At 40.2% G+C, this 26413-nt stretch overlaps 1 protein-coding gene across 6 annotated transcripts in view; it reads right to left on the bottom strand.

The window, feature by feature from the left end:
* Positions 1–22204, bottom strand: part of RBBP6 (RB binding protein 6, ubiquitin ligase) — a 31776-nt gene extending 9572 nt beyond the window's left edge. For 3 of the 6 annotated variants that reach the window (XM_068699824.1, XM_068699829.1, XM_068699825.1), the window contains exons 1-11: positions 21531–22204; positions 13996–14095; positions 11996–12034; positions 11298–11334; positions 6311–6355; positions 3827–3915; positions 3610–3706; positions 2642–2781; positions 1851–2023; positions 1014–1117; positions 411–751 (exon numbers count right to left, since the gene is read on the bottom strand). In XM_068699824.1, coding sequence (XP_068555925.1) covers positions 411–751; positions 1014–1117; positions 1851–2023; positions 2642–2781; positions 3610–3706; positions 3827–3915; positions 6311–6355; positions 11298–11334; positions 11996–12034; positions 13996–14095; positions 21531–21696 — 1331 coding nt within the window. In that variant the 5' untranslated portion in view covers positions 21697–22204. The remainder of the gene's footprint in view (positions 1–410; positions 752–1013; positions 1118–1850; positions 2024–2641; positions 2782–3609; positions 3707–3826; positions 3916–6310; positions 6356–11297; positions 11335–11995; positions 12035–13995; positions 14096–21530) is intronic. The other 3 variants (XM_068699826.1, XM_068699827.1, XM_068699830.1) reach the window with 2 other exon arrangements.
* Positions 22205–26413: the final 4209 nt, after the last annotated feature.

Raw genomic sequence — 26413 nt, 5'->3', positions numbered from 1 at the left:
TGCAACTGAACTTGTATAGTTTTCATGAAAACACCATCTCCTCAGTAGTAAAGGAAAATTAATACACTCAACCAGAAGGTTTGACGTGATAACTAAATGACTAGTTCAGGAATTGATTGTCATTTAAATAAAGGGCTGCTAGGGAAAAAATGTTCCTCTTACAAGGTAAACCTGTACTGAATGACTGATAGGGAATCAAACAAGAAACAATTCTGAGAAAGTCCTTAAATAAAGTACACTTCCAACTTATCAAACTGTCTTTATTCACACTAAAAACAAAAAGCAGAACTTCCACAACTATTTGGAACTGTCATTAACGATCCATAAATCACTAAGAAGTTTGAGAGGAAGAATCTAACTTCAGCATTTTGATGTCTTTTACACTTGCGTTGATCTACAGATGTACTTACTGAAAAGGTCCATCTGGCTTTTCAGCGCGGAGAGACAGGGACACTGCTGGAGGGAGATCAGAGACAATGACAGAAGACGGATTTACTGGCAGCCCAGCTGCCACAGGCTGACCAGGGGCCAAAGCAGCAGAATGAGAAGACAGAGAAGCTAATGGAATCATTAGTGGATCTTGCTGTCTGGAAATTGTTGGCCTCATTAGAGGCTGCAAGTTGCGTGTTATTGTTTGTCTCATTAGTGGTGGTGGAGGTGGTGGTGGTGGTGGTGGCTGCTGCTGTTGTTGCTGCTGAATCTTACGGAGTCTTTTTGTGTAGCCAGTTTCATTTTTGAAGTTGTTCACAGCCTATAGGTGGAAAAACATTTACAAAAGTCACATGAAAATTCAGCAAATGTATATAAAAAAAAGTTTCCAAGGAGTAAAATTACTTGTGTACTCTTGTAAATGCATTTTTATTTAAAATACTCAACTTCAGTGTTAACACTGAATCCAAAAGTGAGGCAATCACGTTAAATAACATATTGACCTGAATTACCTGACTGCCCCTTTTTTTTTTTTACAAGTAGACTTTTCTTATGAATAACTTATGTAAAAGTGATCATGTTACCTGGCGTAAGAACTTGTTGGCAATTAAAGCATCAGGAGACACATCTGTTTGATGACATGTTGGGCATGTATGTTCCTCAGATTCCAGTAATGCTGTTCTGATACCTGTGAATCATTACAATCAAAACATAATTTTTTAGGCAAACTAAGAAAATTTTGGGGGCTCTAGTCAATTATAAAACCATGTGCATGATTAATGAGTGAATATGGTCTTGAATTGAGAGCACAAAGCTGTAAATGTTCAATAGCATATGCAGCAAATAACTACACAGTTTTGATATTTCATTTCTTATAACATTGGAAGCTGCAGAGTGGACTGAGTCTTGCCATTTTGACTAGTCCTTTTTCCCACTACTAGTCAACCAACCATAAGGTTAACAAATAAAACATTTCTAAAAATAGTAAGTTTGGGTTCTAAAGGTTTTAACCAACTCTTCCTAGAAGGTTAAATATCTAACTACCCACTTATTGCAACCCACAGTAAGTTAGAGCTAGAGTCCACAGTAGTCAGAGTTGGATATATAATAGTAACACTTTATTTAACAAGAGGAAAGTCTGGAGACAAAGTAAATGCATTTGATATCTAACATTGTATTCACCTGCACAATTTTGTACACTTCTCATACTCCTCTTTCTGCATGTGGAAAGGATTTAACTAGATACTTAAAAAGAGGAAAAAGTTTTTTTTTTTTTCCCCCCTTTTATACCAGAGAAGATCTTTCTTATTCAGGCTATTCTTAAGCATTAAATAGAGCTAGTAACAAACTAATCTCGTTATCTCCTATTTTTGCTTTCAAGTTTGATGATCTGAATTAACAAACGTGGGAGTAATACTTACATTCATCACAGTAACTGTTTCCACAGCAGGGAATAACAACTGCATCTGTCATTATATCTTTACAAATCAGACACAACAACTCATCTGGAATAGGATCATCTTCTTCAGAGGAGGAGGATGGATCCTCTGGCAAGAAAGGAGGCTTCTCTTTCTTTCCTATAGCATAAGCTTCCCTTTAGGGAGGAGACAAGAGGGGGAGAGGAAAAATAAAACAATTTGAAGATGAAGAAATTTTGAAGAAATTGAAGAAATTTGAAGCATTTCAAGACAACTTTTTTAAGCTTTGGGCTTCATCAAATAATTTTATAATCAGACTTTTAAAAATATAGGCGTTCAATTCAAAATACTTTTTCTACAGTCACAACACTAGAAGAGGGAGCGTCTATCTATCCGTTCTGGAGAACTCTCCCATGCATTAGCTCAAGTGAGATGAGAAATTAGCCTAGACTAGGAAAACAATTGGCAGCTGGAAATTCTGTGAAATGAACCCCTTCTGTGCCAGAGGGTAAAATCTAAGTTGTAGGGTCAGGATAAATTTAATCTCTAAGAAATGACACTTTTCTAAATTAAAGTCATTGACCTTGCAGCTTCTCCAAAAGGACATTCAGAAAACAACAGAAAACAGAAGTACTACCAAACTCTTCTAAAACTGGAATAGAAGCAACTGCTGTCCTCAGCACAGGAGGATGCCCTTAGTTTATACCAACAGGAAAAGCGCTGTTTCACATGTGAGACCTGACAGTCAAAGGGGGAGGAAATATTCTGGTCCACCTGATAAATTCCATACTTACGCATCAATTGTTGGTATTGCGTATTTTCCAGTGTTTGTTAGCATAGCACCCTTTGTGTTAGGATCTTTCACTTCCATCATGAAACTTCTGGGAATTCCTGTGCTCTTTTTAATCCTGGGAACAGACTCAAAATTTTTGTCCTGTTAAGAAAAGAAATTCAGACATATTTCATCCTAAAAGTCACACTTAAAATGACATTTCAATGATTAAGCAGCAAAATCCTTAATCCTCTCCTTTTCTCTAACATGAGGACTGCATGGTTAAAATATTTGTTTTCATAAATGAATACTGCCAAGATGTTTCAAAGGTTTAGCATCATTTTGAACTCAACAGACATTCATGTGGCTTAATGTCTGGCTCCTTAGGGGTTAAACGTCCCCTAACTTACTATTCCATCAGGACAGAAACATTCATAATACAAGTCAGGCTGCAAGTTTCTTCCAGTGTTTTGAATCAGTCACTGGAGAAACTTAAATTCACCATCTATGTATGAAGGTTCAATTCATACCTCATGCCTATCTTTAGTGACTAATGCTAACTGTCATGAATACTTAACCAGAGATAGTGTAATTAAAACATGTAAATCTTCAATAGAAAGGTCAAGAGAAATATCCTCTCCTCTTGTAATACAAAGTATTAACAAATGTTAATGGTCATTTAAAAGTTAAAGTTAAAAGAAAAAATTCCAATGTATCAATGTATGAGTGAAAGTACACAGAAAAAAAAAAAATCTACGGACATATTAAATGCCTATGACCTAGGAAAATTATGCAGTCTTATAATTCCAGCTTTCACTTTACATTTCAAGGGCTTTGTAACATTGTCTTACAATCTCTGTATTTCACCTCAGGAAAAACGATTCTTAATATGAATATTGATGTATTCATTAAGTAACTAAACTAAAAAACAATACAAACAAAACAAAACAAACAAAACCACGTAACACCAGCAGTCCACTGTAATCTTACCCCATTTGTTGGGCAGTTCTTGATATAGTGGCCAGGTTTTCCACAACGAAAGCAAGTATATGATGGTGGAGGTGGACCCAAGGGTTTCTTCATGTAACTAAAAAAGTTTGGGAAAAACAAAAAATATAAAGGTACACATGTATCTCCCCTTAGAGCAAACAACTCTACAATTTTTTCACAATCTTCAAAGAACAGATTTGACTTCAGCAACACTTACTTGATTGGATCATATTCATGGCCAGACTGTGACATCATAGCTTTTATTTTATCTTCTTCGGAAGCATTGGCTTCAGCCAGATTGGCAGTCTGTTTAACAGGTAATTATTTGACACACACATTAGAAACACATTTAAGTCCACACAGCCAAAGACAACACCACTCATCCAATCCTGTAAAGAGCAGCACAACTCTAGCTGAGGTTGCATGAAACAGCTGCTTATATAAAATATATTTGTCCTGAAGATGTTCTGGGGAGTCCTTACGCCATTACATGATGTTTATGTGCCTGTTAACCTACTTGAAGAGAGCATTCTTGGGCACTCAAAACCTTAGGCTCTGTTTGTACCTTACATAAAGACTTGTGTAACCAATCCAATTTTCTTCAATACAAAGTGGACTGAAGCTGAGTGTAAGCACAAACAAAAACCCCAAAACAACAAAAAACCCCACCAATATCTAGTATTTTTCAATCAATTTTAAGCTCCAGACTATTTGATGGAGAAGATATCCATTGTACATTCAATTCAGAAACATGGATGCCAAGCACTAATATTTACATTTTGCAGCATTAAAAGGACACACAACTTGTTGCGAAGCTGTTTCTGCTTGCTGAAATTCAGCTTCTGGCAAATAAGCATTAAAAGGAATCAAGCTTTTTATAAACCCTCAGCAAGAAAAGACTTTTCAGTAGAAATTTGACCATAACGTAGTCCAAGCTGCACGTTCCTCCCAACACAATTCATTGTACCAAGTGCTTGAACTACAAGCAATACTGAAGGGCTGTTTTTCAATTTGATTGTGTCCTTTTAACACACAAATTGTAATAGAAACCTTATCTACAGCTGTATTTTCTAATCATTGAAGCTAGCTGATTTTTAAGCAGTATTTGTTAAAATGGTTTTTACACACTAGTCCAGATACAAGCAGGGTCTAAGGGAGTGACTGTAAATTATTTGAACCTTCAAGCACCTATCATTCAGATCAACCACTCGTGTTCTTGGTTTTATATGCATTCATTCACAAAAGCAACCAACTAGTTTCAACGCTTTATTAAATGGTTGTTTCATATACACAGTTTTTCTCAACATGAACATAATCCAGATCGACATCTATGAAACCGTTTCCATGAACATTTACAGAAAACTTTTACAATTACTTGACTAATTTGTTTGAACCCAAACGGTTTACAAAACACATCCAAAACCCACAAAACATTATTAGGAATAGACCAAAATTCAAATATGGCATTTAATACATAGTAGTAATAAAACAGAAAACTGTTAACACATTGCCTCCAGGCTAAGCCAGTCTGCACTGAAGAGGTTAGGGTACGTAACAGTTTTGAGCTGCTTCGTTATGTTCCTGTGTTTTTCTAAAATGTTTGGATTTTGTTGAAAACTTAAATGTGCACACCGCTTGGACAGTTTCTCAGTTTAGAATAAAACTTGACATGAGTTCACAGAACCAAGGACACGTTTAGGGACAGCACTAATGGAGACCAATTTCTTTAGGTGGCTACATTCCTTTTTTTTTGGCCAGATGTATACGATTTAATTTCTGCAGAGTGTAGGGGAAGAATTTACCAGTGGGAAGACTTCTCTTTCTTGGACATGAGCTCCAGCTTTTCTTTTCAAAAGAACAAACTCTAGCTACTCTGCATTAGACCCTGCCTCCTCTAATCTCTGGAATTTAAAGACTGGTAGTTTAATTGGCTAGAACTAAGCCTTTTCCAAAGTGCAGTCACTAGTGCTTTCCCAGACAAAGTTACACATTATTGAGCAAAAAATGCAAGCAGTTTCATAGCAAAACACGGCATTACAACAATTTCAGAAGGTCACGTGCTAATATGCCACACATACACATTGGTATATTCCTATAAACAATTAGGTACATTTACACAATTTACAGTCTGTGTTCAAACAAATTAGATCGTGTTGCCCACTATATATTCTACAGCTTATGAAACTGTGCAACATTCAAGAATGGATCTATATCTGTGAAGACTAGAAATTCAAAAATAACCATGCAATTGTCCATGTTACAGAAATGTTTGTATTTTGGCTGTTGCAAACCCCCCTGAAAAGTCCATAACTTACAGCCAATTAAATTCTTCTGTAAAAATTGTGTTAGTTTCCAACGAAAAATTAACGAAACGTATGAAAAACGGTAAACAGCTTCTGAAGTGCTTCTTCTTTGTGTCTTGAAGATGAATAATACTGCAACATTATGTTGAGGCTGATAAGGTACTCCCCTTCAATCTTCCCAAACTGGGAACTACTCTTTACAGGATAGTATCAAATTTTACACACATTTTAAAGTTAAGATAAATACTTTAACTTATTAAAAATTAAAGGTTGTTTTTTTTTTTTTTTTTTTTTTTCAAATTACAACAGTAAGCCAGCTATAGATCACAATGTAAGATTTAAAATAGGAAGCAAACACTTTTTTTTGGTAAATATTTGACAAGAATATATATATATACCTTAGTAAGCTGGGCCAGAGAAATAGATGCAGAAGAGTCATCAATCTGTTCACAAAAAATTAAACACATATTCAAGTTCTACAATCAAAACATAGCAACAGTTAACCTCTACTGTAGTCTGAAAGTCTGCACTATATCATCTGTGTCTCTCTGGAAGAGGCATTTTTAACCTAGTGTAATTTGTATTTGTTCAAAACAAAGTCCAGACCTACAAGAGTTTAAGAGTGTCTATATGGTTAATGAGAAGAAACTAGAACAACCAAACCAACTGAGATCAACCTATTGCTCAAGAGTATCTCTGAGGGAATTTTGCCAAATGCTCACAGCTGCATAAAAGTCAAAGGGGTAAGGAAACTCAATTTTCTGGTAAAAAGTTTTTTTTTCAAAAAAAAAATAAATTTGAGAAAGAAGCATCACTACAGGAAACTTATTTTCAGTGTAATCTGTAAATTAATTGCTTAATGTTTAATCATTTTTAAATGCACATGGTTATGTTTTTGTGAACACAGTAGCTGCCTGTGAAAATAAAGCACAGGCATGTTAGCTCTGAACCATAAACTCTGCCCCTCACGTCATTTAAAAATGCCAAACTCACCACACCCCACAAAACCCTAATAAAAATACCAATCCAAAACAGCAGTCATAAAAACAACCCACCACTTTGCCTAGATAAAAAAAAAAAAAAAACTGCTTAAATCATTGAAATTAAGGTGTTTACCATGATAAAGTAGTCTATAAAAATGAGAAAACTAATTTCTATCATTATTTATTATTAGACTACATACTATGAATTAGTTTGGAAAGTGTGAGTATTCAGTATTCTCCCTGCTATCAGATCAAAAATAGTTTTCAAATAGCAGCCTAGTACTAAATGCACAAAAGCAAGAAAGCATCAAGCGTATTACTGGTAATGAAAGATGGATTCAGAACATAATCCTGTCACTGCTTTTCTATTGCAACCACTCTCCTTGCCCTCAGCTACCTACAGGACCAGCTTGCAGGAAGGAGCTCTTAAGGCCACAGGTTAACAACAGACTGCAGCATTTATTGAGAACCAACACCGAAGTGTAGTTTGGCCACAACTGAAAACGATAACTCCCTTTCCTTTTCCAGTATTATGCATTATTGAATTATGCCACAGGCAGCAGTAAGCTTACACCAGTTAACATTATCAGAAAGACATTCCAAATTCTGCTTATTACAAGTTGTTCAAAAAAAAAAGTAGAATAAAATTTCAGAATGTAAACTGAACAGCTCTCCTCAAGAGATCACAAAATTGATCAGAAAAGAGATTAGAAACCCTTCCCTGAAAAACAAAACAAAACAAAACACACCAAAAAAAAAAAAAAAACCAACACCAAAAAAACAACACTCTTGTCCTCTACTAACATGGTGGAAGAACTCGAGGCAGTAGCTTTAGCAGACTGTAGGGGAAAAAATATCTACCTGCAGAAGATGTTTCCTTACTCCAGTAACGCACTGGTTTTAGTTAATCATTCCTTCTCTGTATGTTTGGGAAAGCACATGAACATTACTATATTACTATCTGAACATATTTTTAAGTTGTGCCTTTGAAAAGACCTAGATCTGGAGTAAAAGAGCTTTTTTCCACTGCAACTCTTACTAGAAGATTCAACTTCCGTTCTTTTCAGAAGATTTTGTACTTAGCTATGTTTAAAAGGATGTCTGATTAAGTATCGTGTAGCTGTACACTCCGTATGTCACTCCTTTACGTGTGGAAAAAAGAGGTCTCTCAAGGGAGGCACAACTGCTACCATTTTGTGTGTTTTCAGAGGCAGCTAAAATATTGGGGAAGTTATTGATTGGAGCCTAGCAGTCTAATGAGATATTAAACAGTCTAGTATTGACCAGTTACCGAAACAAAGCAATTAATAAAATGTTAATTAGTGTTTATATTTTATTAGGAAACAGTATTGTTTGGCCTGTAGGCAACAGTCTAATTTCTTAAAGGAGATGATGGCACTCATTTCTACCAAACTGGTACCAAAAGCAGCAAATAAACAATGCACTATTGAGTAAGTCTGCCCAATGGCCATCTTCCAATGATCCTGCATTCTTTTCATTTTTATTTCATTTTTTTTTAAATCTTTATGTTTCCATTGAAGTAGTCCTGCCAGTCCCTCAAATTAGTGAAGTAGAAACAAAATCTCCAGGAATCTAGCACACAGCCCTAAGATAATCCTGCAGAAGAATCAGAGAAAGAAAACAGATCTGAGAGCCGAATGTAGGAACTCTCATTTCATACAGAAGATTCAACAGAAGCTAAAAAACAGCAAGCAGAAACTGGGACAGAAAATAGGGAAAAGGCTAGTTTTGCTGCTAGTGTGGTATATCCAAATCATAGTGGTTTCCTAAAACCTGAGATCTTAGCTAACCAGAAAATCCTGCCAGGAAGGATCGCAGCTGCATTCAGTGGCGCTGAAACAAGGGACACAACTGTGCGTTTATGCAGACTCTAAGGATAAACAGAGATGCTTGCAGTTGTTGAAATACTAATGCTAAAACAAAAAGGATCCACTTCCTTGATTGTCTGTAATAACAATAGGACACCACCACAAATTTGGAAGCATAAAATAACAGCTAACATAAAAAAGACAATGAAAAAATGTTCGAGCCATAAGCTTTTGTGCATCCTTTTTGTTTTTCTTACTCACTTTAACTTTGCTGCTTAGGCATTACTGTTTAACAGTAGTTGCTGAGCTTTCCAGTAATTTATCCCTACCACACTAAGATGCTGTCTCTACTTTGAAATACATACAGAAATACAGATATTTAAAAACAAACAAAAACTTTAGACCAAGATCTGAGCTGGCTTTAAAAGTAAATCTCACTGTGCTTCCAACACTAGGGGTGCCTGACTCTGCAGTGTTTTTAAAGTAATCTTTAATTTTCGTATCTAAGTACCCATCCACCTCCATACAAATGTAAGACTTGTAAAGGAAGAGTTCCAAGGAGGCTTCCACCCTCCCTATACCTACCCACAGCCCAACTCAGGTAGTCAGAGCAAACGAGAGGGGAATATTTTTGCTCTCTCTTCCACTTTAGAACTTTAATCTGTTCTAACTAACACTAAGTCTTCCCCCCACCACTGCAGATACTTTTTTTTTTTTCCCATTTTTTTTCTCTCTTTTTTGTTTTTTGAGACGTCTATGTTAGCTTATGGTCAGATGCTACTTAAAAATGTAATACAGACATGCCAGGGAACACACAAGGCTAAAAGAATGTTAACTTTATTTATGAACATGTGATTTGTGTTTATACACATGCTAGTAAACAAAAAGGAAAATAACTGTTTTCAAGAAATAAAAACCCATCTGAATTAGATCAAATACTATAAACGTGCTTTACACAAATGCATTACATTAACTACTAGGGTCACTGGGCCAGTTAAACTAACTTGAACTCACAATGGGAGGCATTCATGTCGAAAAAGGAATTCGAACCAATCAGCGGTAGAATTACGGATGTCAGATTCAGATTTAAGTCTTTTCAGACCTACATTTAAAAAAGGTTTTCATCTGAGGTTGATTGCACACCACTCCATGGGAACCAGAGGCTGCATTCTTCACAGAATGCAGACACAGAGTTCATGAATTTCTAGATTAAGTTATCCTAACAGCTTAATGAGTGATCAGATCCAATGATCCAGGGTTAGTGTAATGCCTCACACCATTCTAGTGAAGAAAAAGCAGTTATACTTAAAATAAAGATGAAAAATAAAAAACACCAAGTAGTAATTTTTATACTGTAAGAACTATTTTGAAATCCGTAGTTATACACAATATTTGACCCAAGTGGCAAATCAGTATCTAAGACCGTTACCAATCAAGTATTTCCTCATGTACTTATCTATATTTTAGCAGCAGAGTAACAGTGTGTTTTCAAGCCTGAATTAAAATGCTGCCCCCTTTTCCAAAGGGAAATTCAAAATGGTGGTATACTAAAGAGAGGCTTAACCTTTGGGAAGTTAAAGCAGCATCCAACCCTGAAGCCACCCAGATCCAAAAGTACAGTGCAGACGAAAGTTAAGAAAGATGACATGGACTTTACCCACAAATGCACCGGGCTCTAACCTTGTGCCAAAAATTTTATACCAGGTTTTAGATATTTTCGCTTGCAAACTATTAAACTAAACTGTTTCGTTAGGTAAAGCAAAAAGACCAAACACAGAACTTTAGAATACCACTTTGTGTAGCAATGATATTCAAATTCATGTCTTCACATCTTTTCAAGACATTTATGTACTCTGAGGGGCCCAAACAATATCACTTCAATTTCAGTTTTAGGAATAAATACTTGAGTGCTTAAGGACACAAAAAGGAGTTATTTAGCTGCACAGAAATGTCCTCAGAAATTGTATGGAATATGCTGGTTTTGGTATTTGTTTGAACCCCCAAGTCAGAAATAAGAAACAATATCGAGTTTAACAATAATGGTTTCTCAGTGGTTTTTGATAACATTTTCAAAAACCATTAGGCAAAAAAGTATTTAAAAACGAAAGCTAAGTGATACAATGTGAAAATGGCAAAAAATACACTCCAAACATTTTTATTGCAAGAAACAAAAAGCACACAACAACCTATACAAACATACATATTACTAGCTATAGACAGACAGATGTAGAACATGGCACCATGTTCAATTGTGCAAACCTCAAACCTACATGATCTAAAAATGATCATACAGTATCTGTACAACACAAAGTCATACAGGAAATATTCTAGCATATTCAATATGAAATACAATGCATTACTAGGCACAAATACCAATATTCACATTAGAACTGTGCAAATGATGGCATTACTCAGTTTTTACTATGCTGAATCAAATACATTGTATTTACAACATATACTATGTTTTGCTGGAAAATATATTAAGTTAATACTTGGAAAATTAATGCAAGGCTACATTGTTTATAATTAAGTGCAGTGTGTAGAAAAAAGTGTGAGATTGTGTTTTTACATACTGCTTTTGATGTTCCACTCACTGGTTCAGTTCGACTTCTAAAAGAAGAAATAAAGGTGATCAGAATTTAACAGAAAGCACTTGTATCCAACATACAGCAGTGAAAACAGGTTATAAAACCTGAGCATCACAACATTATGTTCTGGTAGTCTAGAGAATGTAGAAATTTATTCACATACATAAACTGTTCTCCCTCAGTACATTCAGTGCAACTAAAAAAATCTCATTTCTACTTTGTTAAATATTATTTTAAGATTTACAAATACAGAACACAACAGTGCAAGCACAAGTCCTCAGGTATTTTGTCCCTGCTGTATCAGGAGCAAAAATATGAAGTCTCTACTACAGTTTTGTGTTCTTAATCAATGTTCTAAGCATGAAGCTAGCTTTAGCCAATCTGTATATCCTTAGCATTACAATTAGGTACCAGACACAATACTTTAATTTCTAAGAAAGAACAGTGATAGTCTAGACTCTCTGAAGTACAAGTTTCAAGTGGGAAACCAAAACAAAAAAACAGTCATCTGATAAAGGAAGGAATAAAATAAAAATGACAGCAGCATAGTCTTTAGAGCTGTGTTTCTTTGTGGAAGCCCAAGCACTGTGTTCAGATATCTACTATATTTAGCCATGAAAGTGCCAAAATATTAAACGTGTTACATATGCTACATTGACTAAAAATAGTAGTAGAAATGTCACCTGAAAGCAGTTTCTAGGATTTTGTGCGATTTAGGAGTCCTGTGACAGAAAAAAAGGTCTTAATTGCCATAATTTGCTTTAAAATAATCTTGAAAATGCTACAGTATTTTAGGAACTATTTCTTTAGTACATTTGAAAACTTGCCGAGATTCCACATACTGATTGATCTGTATCTGCATGCTACTCATGAATCAGGCATGCAACCACTGATATAGTTAACAAACAATTCATACATCATCCCAAGTGTCCCATGAGCAGAGGCAATTAAAGGCTGCTGCGGAATTTATGTACAAACTGCAAGGCTCGTGTTTCCTGCCACTGCTAGAAAACCACTAGGCTCACAGTTAGAGCCGCGTACTCCCTGAAGATGAGGAAGTATAAGGAAATGCTTTAGATTACCACACAATGGTTTCTTCATATTTTTACCTTGAGGAACATACTACAAGAGGAGTTAACGTATTTTGGAGGCCTCTCCACTGTTGCAGCATACACTCGGAATTCCTAAACGTTAACTACTCCACCACTTGTTTCTGTAATATTTCCAGCTAGGGACAGAAAGCTCATCTGCCTGCTTAATTTCCAATGTTAAAACGGCAGCGCAATTCTTTATCCCCACATACAGGTATTTAATTAATCTTTGATGCTGGCAGCATCTATCCTCTAATTTTACAACCGCATTACAATACCAGGAGAGGGTGCCATCCAACCAGAGACGGAGGATGCACTGACAAGACAGCACTAAGCATACGTACGTAAATTAAGCCCTAAGACAAGGCAATGCTTATAAGCACAAAAATGTGGGGTCTAGAATTGCTAGGTAGAGCCTGAAAGCACTACAACTACTTACAGCAGCAATGTGCTTAAGCTCATGTGCAGAGCCACACAAATTCAACTTTTTTGCATGCAAATGCTTCATGGGTACCAGGGTGCTGCTGTACTGTTTGTTAGAGACACACTGTAACTCATCAGTACACCTTACTTATCGAGAACCAACACGAAAAAGGCATAGCAAAACCACAAACCAATAACGTTCACCAGTTGTGGTGGACGGGCATATCTTTAAGGAGGTTGGAAAAGAAAGCCATTCAAACAACACTAATGTGGCTGCTGCAGAACTGGATTGTACGAATAAATGAACGATAGCACTAATCCTGTAGTCAGGAAATGCATTTGAATGTCTAATTTTAATCAATACATGTGATTCTCTGTTCTTCATGAATGCTAGGAATACAGATGAAAACCTGGAGCACAGATACCAGCTTAGGGTGAAACAGAAAGATAACTAGGAATGGTAGCGTGCTGAACTGCTTACTGAGTTTCAAGTAAGGAAAGCTTTAGCTATGCCTTCACAGTACAGAAACAAAAGGCAATAAACGTAAGGATATTATTCTTTTCTCCCTTGCCTTAAACAACCCTTGTCTTTAAGAAGCTAACAAAATCACTTATGTATGAGACTTTTTGTTTGCATGGCTCACCAAATGGCAACCCTTGCTCCTTCCTCTATTGCTAGTATGCAAAAATAGTGGGTTTGGGCCATAAGAATACTGCCACATCCCCAGACCAAAAATGCAAGAAATTCACACACTGAGAAGGAGAGTCTACTGAAATGGGAACAAATTATAAATTCACAGCACCATGCCTATTTGTGTCAACTGTAAAACAAAGAAGAGCAATATGTACACTAAGGGATCTCCTCTTGTAGAGGAAACAGGATCTAAACCCGTTCAGATCTCAGGTCTCAGAAAATGACCTCCCCCCTGAGAAGCCAATAGAACGGATGTGAAGAGTTACCGCTGCGGGAGTTTGAACCCAATGCCCTAGTAGGTCTAAAAATATTAGTCCATTTTGGGACAGATATATGAAAATCTACCCCATTGCAACAAAAACTAACAGCTTTTACAAGAAATATACAATCTGAATGCCTCTCACAAACTAAGATTAATCAAAAAAATAAGTTAAGAAAACGCTCACAAAGAATGCAGTGCTTTGTGGATACTTACATAACGTATGTTTTGCTGGTAGCTTTAACTCCTCCAATAGGGATTCTTCTAACAATTACTGATGAGTTCTTAGGGATCAGGGCATTATCGTCTGTGTATTCTAAAAAAAACAAACACACCACAAACACAGAAAAAGATTAGCAATAAGAATGCACATTAATATGTAATTAGACAGCACTTCTGAGCACCCTTGTACAGATATAAAAGTGGAATTTTACACGTGACACTGTACTTTGTCTTGAAGTAACAGTCCACTTCAAAAAATGTCTTTACATTTATAATCAAACATAAGCAGCAAGATCATGGGCTTCGTGATTTATTTATTTATTTTTTTTAACTCGTCTGAATACCAACAGCAAAATTGTCTCAAAGGTCACTTAAGGGGAGTCCCTGCTAATGCACAAGGTTCCTTCCTGTCCTTGATTAAATTGCTTTTACTTCTAATAGGCTATAACACCAACAGAGTTTTAGAGAAAAAGAAACCACAGCACAGTCATAAACCAAATTCTTAAGCCCAATTAGCTTGCCCTGTAACGGCACAGGAACTTAACTAAAGCTTGAAAACTTTCAGCCATTGCTTTCAGAGTTGATAACTAAACCCAATTCACTTCTGCTGCTTAGTGGTTGAGACAGTACACAGGAGAAGAGAACCTGCCAACTCTGTCCATTTCTTGGAGCTTAATTAATCAACAGCCACCAGGCTTTTCAGCTACTCAGTGCTTTAAATTTAAGTGGAAACTAAACTGGCATTACTAGAAACTTTCTCGCACAATCTTTGTGGTTTTTTATTTTAGCTTGCTTTCACAGACCGGCCAGAATTGGCTCAAATGAAAGTAGCACAGCTCCTCTTAAGCTTATTACCTGGCTAGAATTAACTACAAAGGGGTGAAATCTTTCCAGTCACTTTCTGCAGAGCAAAATAACTCAAAATGACTTACAAAGGCGGATTTCAAAAAGCTTTTAGAAAACAGCGTGCCTGAAGCTATCCACGCTTTACCTTGGTTCACATCATGTTGCTCTTTTGAAAAGGAGAAAACCTTTTGACCTTTTACATAGGATGCCCCCCCAGCTCCCTGAGACACTGAGCAAGCTTGAAACACGCAGATCTCTCTATTAGAAAGGCTTTTCTATTGTACTTCCACAAGTCAGATATGCCGATTTTGAAGCACTACCAGCAGCCATTCCCTATAACCGATCTACAGTTTTAAATACTAAAAGCCCTTACCTTTGCAGATTGAATCAGAACCATGGTGTGAAAACCAAAGACACCATGTATCTAGTCACACACCGTCAGGGTAGTTTTCCCAGTGATCAAACACAAAATAAGAATATTTGATAATTTATGCTCCATTTTTCAGAATGTTTTTCCTAGAGAGAAGTCTCCTTTAAACTGAAACACACCTACCAGACAATCATTTCAACACTGAAATCAAAATGTGACTTCTATTTCCAGATGACAAAATGCTTCTACACAAAACTGAGAAATCTTTTAGGTTTAACTAATTCCTGATCTTCCCCACGGGAACCAAACAGCAGACTTCCTCTGAACTTCACAGCAGTTTAGAATTGTGTGAGAAAACAGTTCCTAATGAAATCCATGCAAACAGGAGCTTTTACAGAAGTCATATATCCTGAAACAACCCCTGGAGCTCTTCTCAAAAGGAAAATGTAACCATTACAAAGTTAGCTGTCAAGAAAGGCCTGCAATAAGACTTTTTGGAGATGGTCAAGGAATACTGAAACCTAGATAAGCAACTGAGAGATCAGGTGAGCTGCAGCTCCCAAGCAGCTGTTTCTACCTGCTGTATGATGTCATGTCCAGCATTCTTGCTGGTCTAGAAAATAAGCCACTGGACAAAGACTTCAGAGCTCTAGGATAAGCAACAGCGGCTCCACAAGTACATAGGAGTTTGTTATGCCTGTACCGCACGCAGAACTTGGAAGTCCTGCAGAAGATTACAACTGGCACCTCTCCTACACTGTAAACATGAGAACAGCTGACTTGCCCAGCTGCATCTGCCTGGACATCAGCTGAAAGAAACAGAGGAAAGATACTGTTTTGTTTGTGCATGACACAACTGTAGACAAGGGATATTACAAGGAGCTGTTTTTGAAGTTTTTATCTACTATTCTCAGGCTCATAATTAAAAAACAGAATTGTTGCACTTTCATACCAGATTATGACAGCCATAACTATTCCAAAAAGACACGTTTTTCCTTTGAGAACTTATGCTTTTATTAGAAAACTTGTGCATTTTTAAAAATGCCTGTTCTTCCTCAACAGTGAAAATACGCTTTGTTTCTGTTCCCACTATCAGTCTGCTGGGTCTGTAAACTATTGTCCCCTATAGCCAAGGGATTTATTCACAAATTAAACAAGCCTGCAGACAGGCCAATTCAAACAAGCGTATCTGTAGTGTCTATGGTATAGATGAAGAAGTCCTCTTTTAGCATTTTGTGAAAATCTATTGACCCTTAGAAGAGATGCATTAACATTTGCCTTCTGAGTAAGCTGTCCTCGTGTGCATACATAAATTTCCTTGCTTTGTTGTGTGCATTGAAGAAAGCTCCATCCACACGGGAACAAAATGATGTAAGAACGAATTTCCTTTAAATGTTAACCTGTGCTTTTATTACATATTTAAACTGATCAACAGAAGAGCAATAATTCCTCGTGAAGGAAAGACTTTATTTGTATAGGACACTTATTGGTATTTAGCAATTAATACTGTCCAATTTGCTTGTGACAGAGAATTTGTGGAAGAGTGATTATATACAGGAGAGCGAATAGCCGAGTTACTTCTGTGAGAGGACCCTGTTCCAGGCTTTACTACATTTATTTGTCCTTTGCCTTAACTATTTGAATGCATTTTGGTGATGAAATTCTAATAAAAGTGAAATAAAACAATGCAAAGTAAAAACTTGATGTCTTTTAAAGTCAGATGAGGGCTAAAGCTGAAGAGGTATTCTTGAAGTCTCTGGAAACTTGTTTGCCTAATTTGAATTTAACAGACGCCAGCTTAGTCTAACAGCTCTAAGACTAAACTGGCATCTCCCAGCAGAAGCTTGCTCCCCATGGGCTTGGCAACCCCCAGGATCTGCAAAATAGTGTCACTCTGCAGTCCCTGCCCCTCCACGTGACCGGACATCTGCAAAAGGAGCGGTGAGATCATGCTCAACAAGGCCACTTTTCACACTTGTCCAAGCAGAGCTCAAGCAGAAGTGTTCAGCAAAGTAGGAGGTGACCGTTCTGTTGATGCCTATTCCCTGACGGCACAAAACTTGTTCTACTGATGGTGCCAGCCAGCAACTGGCTACGGGGCTTTCATCAGCCTGACCTGTGATTAAAAACATGGATTCGATTAGTACAGAAAGCTTGCAAAAACAAAGGCAAAAATGGATGTTACATTAAGCAGAAGAGGTGCAACAGTGTAAAAATTGCTGTATCTCTTGTAAGAAGATAGTCTACTTGAAATAGACAGGGAAAGAAACATTTCAAGGAATAGAGGCAAACAAGCTTAAATAAAGTAACTGATTTGCTGCCTCATACCTATGTATAGATCTCAATTCAAAACCTGCATGTCTGCAAACTTCCTGCAAAAATAGTATAAAATTAAAGCCATCAGACTTCCAGAATTTGCATCATATGTATACTACGAACAAGCTACTCTAAAAAGTTCATTCTGGATTTTATGGCCTGTTTTGATCACCATGTTGAGCCTGACAGGACTGCAAAAAGCATCTTTTGAGCACTACGTAGAGAAGTATTTTCACCTGGATAAAGTACAGATGCTCTTCAAAAACATCATCAGAAAGCGACCCTGTAGGCAAAACCACCTTTGTTAGGCATCTCAGCTTTACTTAGTAATGAGACAATTTACCATTGGTGGAAGGATTTGAAGAGTGAAAGATGATGACCACCAACATTCAAGATTGTCTCTACCAGAAAACAGTGCAACTCCCAAGAATGCCTTTTCTCCCTAGCACTTCAGATATGTTCCCTCATCTCATTTTTAACTCTGTTCTTATCAACATTCATTTGCACACTTTACAGCAAGCAAAACGAGCTCTGCAGCTGGCACTGAAAGCCCTGCCTCAACACACCCTTACTAATGGGGTGGACTACTATTTCTAGGTGTTTAGCTTCCACCAAAATAGGTATCCCCAATCTCAGCTACCACTGGCACACCATCATTTCTTAAATCAGCTAGGTCAGTAGCCCAAATGGCTCACAGATCTTTCGCTTGGGTCATTATGGTCTTGAAAGGATGAGCTGACAAAATCTAACAAACTTTCAGCCGTCAATCTGACCACACTGAGTGTCTGAAGCCTTAATGTCATTGTGTCACTTCAGCCTGTGCCTGGTGGAAGTGGAAGCAATGCTGGAGACAAGGTGAAGATCGACCCAACTGAGCCTGCCTTAAGTGCTTGGCAAAGGGACAATATTCTAGCTGCCTCCACACTCCCAAGAAGGATGGATCCCAAACCTGCTGGTGGCAGAGTTCAAGCAGCTGACTCCCAGACTGGCACTGCGTCTAAGCTCCACGGCAGTTTTTGAGTAGATACACAACCTACACTCAGCTTCACCAGGGAAACCAGGAACTCCACATCTTTTCTGAAGACTCTGCATAATAACACTGCGTGGCAGCCCAAGAATTAATTGCACTGAGGTGTAACCAAAGCAATCCCTGATATTAGCACTGCAATATAAACTTGTACAAGGTTTAAAGGAGGTAAGGACGAGGTTTAAAAGTTGCTTAAGTGTCTTATCTGAAGTGCTAAGTTTGCATACTGTTGACCTTTCAGCAGGCACACCAGCAGCGAGATCAAGTGATTTTGGAGTTAGCATGAGTTTTAAGACATCACATTGGGCATTACTAAAGCAGTCAAGTGCAGGCTGCAACAATGAACTCATGCAAGTCCCCAGTTCAAGAGAGTCTTTTAAAAACACTATTCTTCCCTAAAACTATTCATCTCACCACAAGCAGTTCAGAGTCATTCATTTTTAAAATGTATTCTGCCAGATAAGAATGCTTTCCTTATACCTTCTCCAAGTGTTTTTGAGTCAGAATGCTTTAGGGCAGAAAAAGACTATTCAAGAAACAGGAGTTCTAAAGCTTGCAGTTTTTCCACAAAAAATGCGGATGTTGTGAGAATATCTATTGTGAAAGATGGTGATCAAACTGACATCAAACGAAGAGGAGTCACGTTTAAATACTCATTCTTGAGAACAGGCTTTTTTTTTTTTTAAAATGGGTTCCTACCATCTTTTTGCCTTCCCAGCCTCTGAAAGAGTTCATCAGGTCATATTTTTTCCATTGATATTTAAGTTCCTATTTACTTTCAGCTTACAATAGCATTCCCTCCATTACTAGAATTCCATTATAAGAAGTAACAGTTACCGCAGTTTGGAAGGTCAGAGATTCCCAAACACCTGAAGCAGCAGACCATTTGTAAGTTTCACTTTGTTCCTTCCAATATCATTTTAACATGTCAGAACTCCTACACAGACAGAAGTCATAAGAAACTAGTGCTTTACAGACGTATGTAAGAATTCCAGACATGTCATTTAGGCAGAAGTCCTATTTAGTTTATTTTTTAACTTTATCTTTGAACAATGTGTTTAAATACCTCCATCCAAGTAGTAAGAAATGAAATTTCCAACTTCCTTTTTTTTTTTTTTAAAGTGGAAATCACCCTTACAAGAACTTCAGTAAGTATCTATGCTGCTAATACACCAAGTTTAGAATTTGTTTAAAAAAAAAAAAAAAAAAAAAAAACAGTCTAAGAGCAATGCATCTTAGGATCTTACTGCCTTTAAATGCGTGATGCTCTTTAAGAGATATGCTTTAACTCCATCTTTAGGCAATATTGCACTTAACATTGTAACCTACTGAGGCAGATACTTTTTCTTCCCCAGATTCTGGCAGGCATGAGAACAAGGCAACATACTTTGTAGAACTGATATTAAGAATATTAGCAACACTTTATTGAATAACACATTTATGAGCATAAATTAGTCGTATTTTTTTTTCCTTCTATAACTTTGTTTTCTGCTCCTCACTTGCTATTACAGAGGATTCTATTGAAAAAGAAGAAAGAAAACCTTTATTAATAGGCCTCCCCCCTGCCCCCCGGGTAGTAATTGGGCTCCATCACAATGTTACCATCCAACACTCTGGTTTTAAGGCTGTTTCTGCAGACCCAACCGATACAACTCCAGACAGCTGGCCAATCAGCCCCTAGTGTTTGTGAAACTTACTATACATTAGCAACTGCAGACAAAGTTTCCAGACCCTCCTGTAGCAAAGCCCTTAAAACAAATTAAACACTTTTCAAAAGGGTCTGACAATTTTATTCAACGCTACTATAAAAAAATAAAATCAGGACTTCTGAAACTTATCCACCTACGCGTTATGCAATACAACAAAATTCATCAACAGCCCCTGAACACTGTGCTGTTAAGTCCCTTTACAGACATCCTCCTGAAAATAAATATTTTTAATATTTGTAAACAATCAGTGAGCTTTAAGTGCAATCATTTTAAAGGCTAGGGGTGAAGTTACAGTTACTGCAGTGTACCTACATATTACCTAACTTGAATTTTACTCTGTGAAACAGCAAAAGGAAAAAAACTAATACACATTTTTAAGAAAAGATTGCTATAAAAGTGTCACAGAAGCGCAAGACAAACAGAAAAAAAAAGTTTACCATTTGAGAAATGAAAACACTTCAGAATTCTTTTTATTTCTGAGAAGCAACATCCCAAAGTCTTTAATCGTATCCAAACTTATAAAGATGGCAGATCACCACTGCAAGCTGAAGTATCATGCCAGGCAGTACAAAAGCTCTCTCATCACTGACGATTGAGCACCATATTAGAGCCATCACCCTTCACCAGTGTCCTAACACAGTCAGCACGTGGAACCAGGAAAAAAGGAGTTACAAGCAAATGATGACACCACGCTCAATAGCACTTGAATGAGTGTCTTTGGTGAAAAAACAGGTTGCGTTAACAGGAAATTCCAAGGCATAGTTTACATACAGAGCACGCTTGTGGGTGAAATGGTTTTAAAGGTCTGTGAAGCTGATGGTCACAGACACCCTCTTAACAGAAGACATTGGGAGTGAGCCGTTCCCACAACAGCCACAACGCCAATTTTCCAGTACAGTGGAGTATATAGAAGTCACCAAACCCACTTTTTTTCTTCAAACACATTACCCATCTGCCCTATTTTTATCACTTTCAGTTTTCTCCATCAAACTTCAAATAAATCTGCCAAGTTTGCCACGAGCAGCTGCCCTCCCGCGTTCCCTTACTGTTTGAGCTAGAAGAGTGGGAAGGACCCCACGACCCCAAAACTTGTATGGGCGCCAGGCGGGCCCACCAACCACGCACCCCCCCCGCGCCTCGCTCCTCACGGAGCTGTCAGGGCAGCGGCCTCCAGCCAGACCGCGGCTGCCGGGCTGGGCCCCGCCGCGCTCCGCTCGCCCCCCACCGCCAGGAGCCGGCCGAGCCCCGGCGCCCCACGCACCTTCTTTGGTCTGGGCGTTGGTGATCTGCAGGTCGCAGTCGGCCGCCTTCAGCTTCTCGCGGGCCATGATCTGGCGCTTGAGGTCGCACAGGGAGATGTGGAGGCCGTCGAAGGTGACCGTGTCATAGTTGAGCTTGGACGAGAACTTGTAGTGCACGCACGACATGGCTGGGGCCGGGCGGCGCCCGCTGCGGGACGGCGGCGGCGGCACGGCCTCGACGCCGGGTGCGGCCCCGCGGCCAGGCGGGGCAGGGCTGCGCGGCGCCGGGCAGCGCGGGCCGGCGGCGGCCGGAGGCGGCTGGGCTCGGGCGGCGCTCAGGGCCCGCGCCGCTCCGCCATGGGCAGGCCGCGCGGCCTGGGCCGGGCTGGGCGGGCGGAGGCCTCAGCGCTCCATGGCGGCGGCGGCGCCGCCAGGCCCCGGCCCCCGCCCCCGCCCCGCGACGACTCCGGCCCTCGCGATCGAGCTGGGCCGCGGCGGCCTCGGCGCCCCCCCGGCTGCTCCCCGCCGCTCGGCTCGGCCCCGGCCCCGCTGCGCTCCGCTCCCGGCCCCGCGCGGCGGCGGCGGCGCCCCCCGGCCCGGCCCGGCCCGGTCGCTATGGCGGCTGCGGCGCCCCCACCTCGGCGCTCCTCCGAGGGGTTTCCCGGCCGCCAACCGCACGGGCCGCCGCGGGCGCCGCACTGCGCGTGCGCAACGGCACGCCGCGCCCACCCCACGTGACTCAGCGCAGGATGACAAAGCGGCCGCGCGGCCCGCGTCACGTGGGCGCCGCCGCCACGCCCTCCTCGAGGGGCTGCGCGCGCCCCCCAGCGGAGCGGCCGTTGGCGGCCAAGGGGGGGGGGGCGGCAATGGCGGCGCCTCACGGAGCCGTCCCACGGAGCCACCCCCCGTTGTCACCCCCCATGTCACTTCACGGAGCCGCCTCACGGTGTCACCTGCCGTGTGCCCCCACAGCGCCGTGTCCCTCACGCCCCCCGCCCGCCCTTTTCCTTTCCCTCCTAATAAATGGAACCAAACCGCACAGCTGCTGTTCATCCCCTTCCCGTGGGTGCCGTGTTTTTATTAACGTTTTTATTATTTTTATTATCCCCCCGTTTGTCCATAGTTCTGCGCTGCTCAGGAGCCAACACATTTATCACTGAACAAACTTCCAGCTCTAAACTTCACTGCACAAGGGGTTGTTCCTGGTGCTCTAGAGCCCAGTCCCTGCAGACAAACTTTATACCTGGTACTTTAAACCCGATACTTTAGAGTATCAGGCGGTGCAGTGCCCTCTGAAACAAACCAACCTAAAAGCAGGCACATTTCTAAGTAAAAACAGCGAAGCCCAACAGGCTTGGGAAAGGCAAACAAACAAACAAACAAACAAGCATTTCTCATTAAATTGCTACGCTAGGAAACCTCTGGTGTCTAAACCCTACAGATTACACCTGGGGGTTTGTGCACCCCAGGGAAAAAGGAGCTGTGTGTGTGAGGGGACTGGGCTGTGAAGTACGTGGGGTCTGCAGCCTGCACAGGCTGTGCATAAAGCAAATTGTCTCCACTCGATTGTTTGAGGTTTTAATAATTCCACAAAGGAATGTCAGCACATCCTTACTACTGTTTTTTTTTTTAAGCTAGCTTCCACATAAGTACCAGACCTGACATGCCTATTAAATGATGTTTAACCACACTCAGCAGAAATGTCCGTGTCATATTGGTTTGTTGTTGCAGCAGATGAAGAATTATTCATTTATAACTTTAAAAAGTACACAAGTAACCTCACAGGAAGACGAGAAAACACTTGCGTGGCTTTCAGAGAGAGCTGGCTTAGGTTCTGAAAGTCTAGGCAAATACGAGAGCAGCGTTGTGGCTTGGTGTGCTCTGTACACCTGCTGGCATCACCACTATTTTTGTAGCTCTAAGTTACTTCTGCGACTTTTAACCCTTTTGCTTTCAGATATGTTCAGCAGTGAATTGTCCTCCACATTCTGCAAAACAACCTAAAGCATAAGTTACCCAAGGTTTGCTGTCACTGTTGTAGGTCAGACTCACAGATTATCTTTAAAAAGAGCAATAAAGAAGGTATTTGGGTTACAATGTAGTCTCATAGTTTTTCCATTACAGATTATTAGGAGCTGTGTAGGAAGCTTCCTCTCATTTACTCCTTTATTGATCTGGAAGCAGCTTATTTCTCTGCACATTTCTGCCGTGCTGCACCGAGCACACTTTTGCTGAGCTGTCTGTGCTGCTTCCTTCTGAGACACCCGAGCGTTCAGACTGAGTGCTGCCCGTGACAACGCTGCTCCCGAATGTCTGGGAAGTACCTGCTGTATAAAAAGCAAACAAGTGAAAAAAATTGAAACTAGAAAGGGCAAACTATTTCTAATAACTTCAGAGCCACAGTAGTAAGTCTGCTGGAAAAAGACATGTAAATAAGCAGGGTGGCATAGTGGGATGGTCTGTGTTTGCATTTCATTCTTCAGTTTGTTTTGCTGGGAGCAAAGACTCCCCCTCCTTTTTTATTTATTTATTTTTTAAATTTTCTTATTTTATTTTTATTTTAACTTTAGCTGTGAGCTCTACACAAGAAGAGTGGAGCTTGCATTGCCACGAGCATTTGGGGCTCTCCAACAATCTGAGAGCCCAAACCAAGACCTGCAGAGCTGTCGGCCCACTCGGCCAGTTTTGCTGGAATATCCACATGGCTCTGTAATGTCACAGTTCCACAGCTCGGTGTCATCAGTGCAGCTTCTGAGGTAACATGCTGTGAGCAGGCACTGGTTAAAGCTAAGCTTTAATTAAGGATGACAATACCATCGGTACACTAAGAAAAGAAAAAAAAAAAAAAGAAGGAGAAAAAAAAGCATGAGCAAAAAGCAACAAACCAACCTCTGGTTCTTTTCTTCTCCTGCTCCCTTCTGTTCAGCTGCTCTGTGTACAGCTCGTGTGCGTACACCACACACACCAAACCGTGACTCACAACTACATCACCCCAACTTGTTACCATTGGTAACTTAATACATTTTGAGCACAGTGATCAAAACTTGGAACCCATGGGGTGGTAAATGAAGGCCATCCAAGAGCAGCATCATGCAGGTGTCTGCACTTCCACCTTGTTGACCAAAGGGAGAAAGCAGGTGTTGAACCAGCACGGCCACATCTGTACCCAGCCAGGAACCACATTACAGGTGGCAGCACACCACATTCACCACGCTCCCAACTTAACCTTCATATCCACAAACCACTCATGGTCAGTGCCAGAAACCAGCACGTTTCCTGAGTGTGACACATCCACAGTTGCGCTCTTCACTCAAACACTCACAGACTATAAGGGTAATGAGAAAACTGGCATCATTTAGTATAACCCTCTGCATTAAAACACACAGCAGTGGATGAACCACGGGTGATCTTGATCATATTCCTCCAGCTCCGAGGATACTTCAAAGTCTCCAGAAGGTTTTCTTGCTATTTCCTCCTGAAACCAAAGCTCACAGGTGGAAATGGCACTGCGGTTTTCTGCGGGGAGGTCCTCACTTGAGCCGCATCGACCCTTTGCCGGTTCCAGTTCCGTATTGCACCTGTGGGATCTGATTTCTGTACAATTCTATTGATTTTCCCTCTTAGCCACAAGCTTAAAACTCTGATGATCCTGGATCGAAGCCAGCCTTGTGCAGGCAGGATATTCCTTATGCGGCGGCAGTCCGCAGCTGTCTGTGCAGCACACCTTTCCGGCTGCTAAGCGTGAAAGCTGACAGAGTTGGAGCTCCCTGTCTTTGTATAGGGCTTTATAAAACTGTTTTCTGAGGAGAGAAAAAAGGAGGGGATTTTGTCAAATTTAAGGCAAGGGGCTGTTAGTGTTGAGCCACATTCTGCCAATGAAAACAGGAGGAATGATAATGATAATCTGCTTGCAAAGGGACTAAACCCCGCTTGCTCTGAGTGCTGCAGAGCTCTGATCACCCACCTGCACTTCACTTGGGCACAATTCTGGGTTAGAAAAGAGCCCGGGGTTCCCAATGGGCATTTTTTAATCCCTGGGATATTTTCCAGGAATTGTCACTGAAACTTTCAGTTTTCTGTTTTCATGATTCCGAAAGCTTCCCAAGATGAGAATGCCTTTGCAAGGCCAGATGGAGAATCCCAAGGTGGGGAGGTGCACACCTGGTGTCAGCAGTCCTTGGCTCTCCACCCCTCCAGCTTTCTTTCCTAAAACAATAGTATCAGCTGAGAAAGAAATACGGACTTTTCCTTATCTTGGCCACCGTAAATAGAAGGAGCTTTGTCAGAAACAGACCAAAGCTAATCAGAACACATCCTCTTGTTTTTAATAAATATCCCGTTCCATTGTTCTGAGTTCAAGACTGAAAAATGGTGATTTGGGCACTGCCTGATGAATGCATGTGAAATGTGCTGGATTGATAGTCCAGCTGGGGAGCTGTGAATCCTCCAATTATTCTCAGAACAATACAGAATAACTATGGGATGAAGAAGCAGAATTCTTTTATTTTGTGCCCTGCCACCATCCCTAACTGAATCACTGACCCTTCTGCTGGAATAGTTAAGGAGAAGCTGGGCTGTGACATTTTTACCTGTGCCTGAGAACTGGAGAAATACCGCAAGTTCATTTTACTGCCCAGAGTTCCAGCATCCCGTGGCTGCCCTGTGGTTTTCCCAGCTTGGGCATTATTTGCTCATCCCTATTCAAAACCCAGGGGTGGAAGTTGGCTTTGTTGAAGTTCCTGGGAGCCTTCTTACCCGCTAGTGTCTGCATGCTCTCCTGTAAACTGTCCAGCTACTTTTTCATGAAAAAATCCATTACAGTTCTGGGACGATTCCTGAAAGATTAGGGTCTGTCTAGCTCATTCCCCATGGTCAGGGCTGCACCCCCAGCCATCCGTCCAGC

Source organism: Anas acuta, chromosome 15 (genome assembly GCF_963932015.1).
Source record: "Anas acuta chromosome 15, bAnaAcu1.1, whole genome shotgun sequence".
Taxonomy (NCBI): Eukaryota; Metazoa; Chordata; class Aves; order Anseriformes; family Anatidae; genus Anas; species Anas acuta.
The sequence above is the reverse complement of the archived record's forward strand: the minus strand, read 5'-3'. Positions and strand labels throughout refer to the sequence as shown.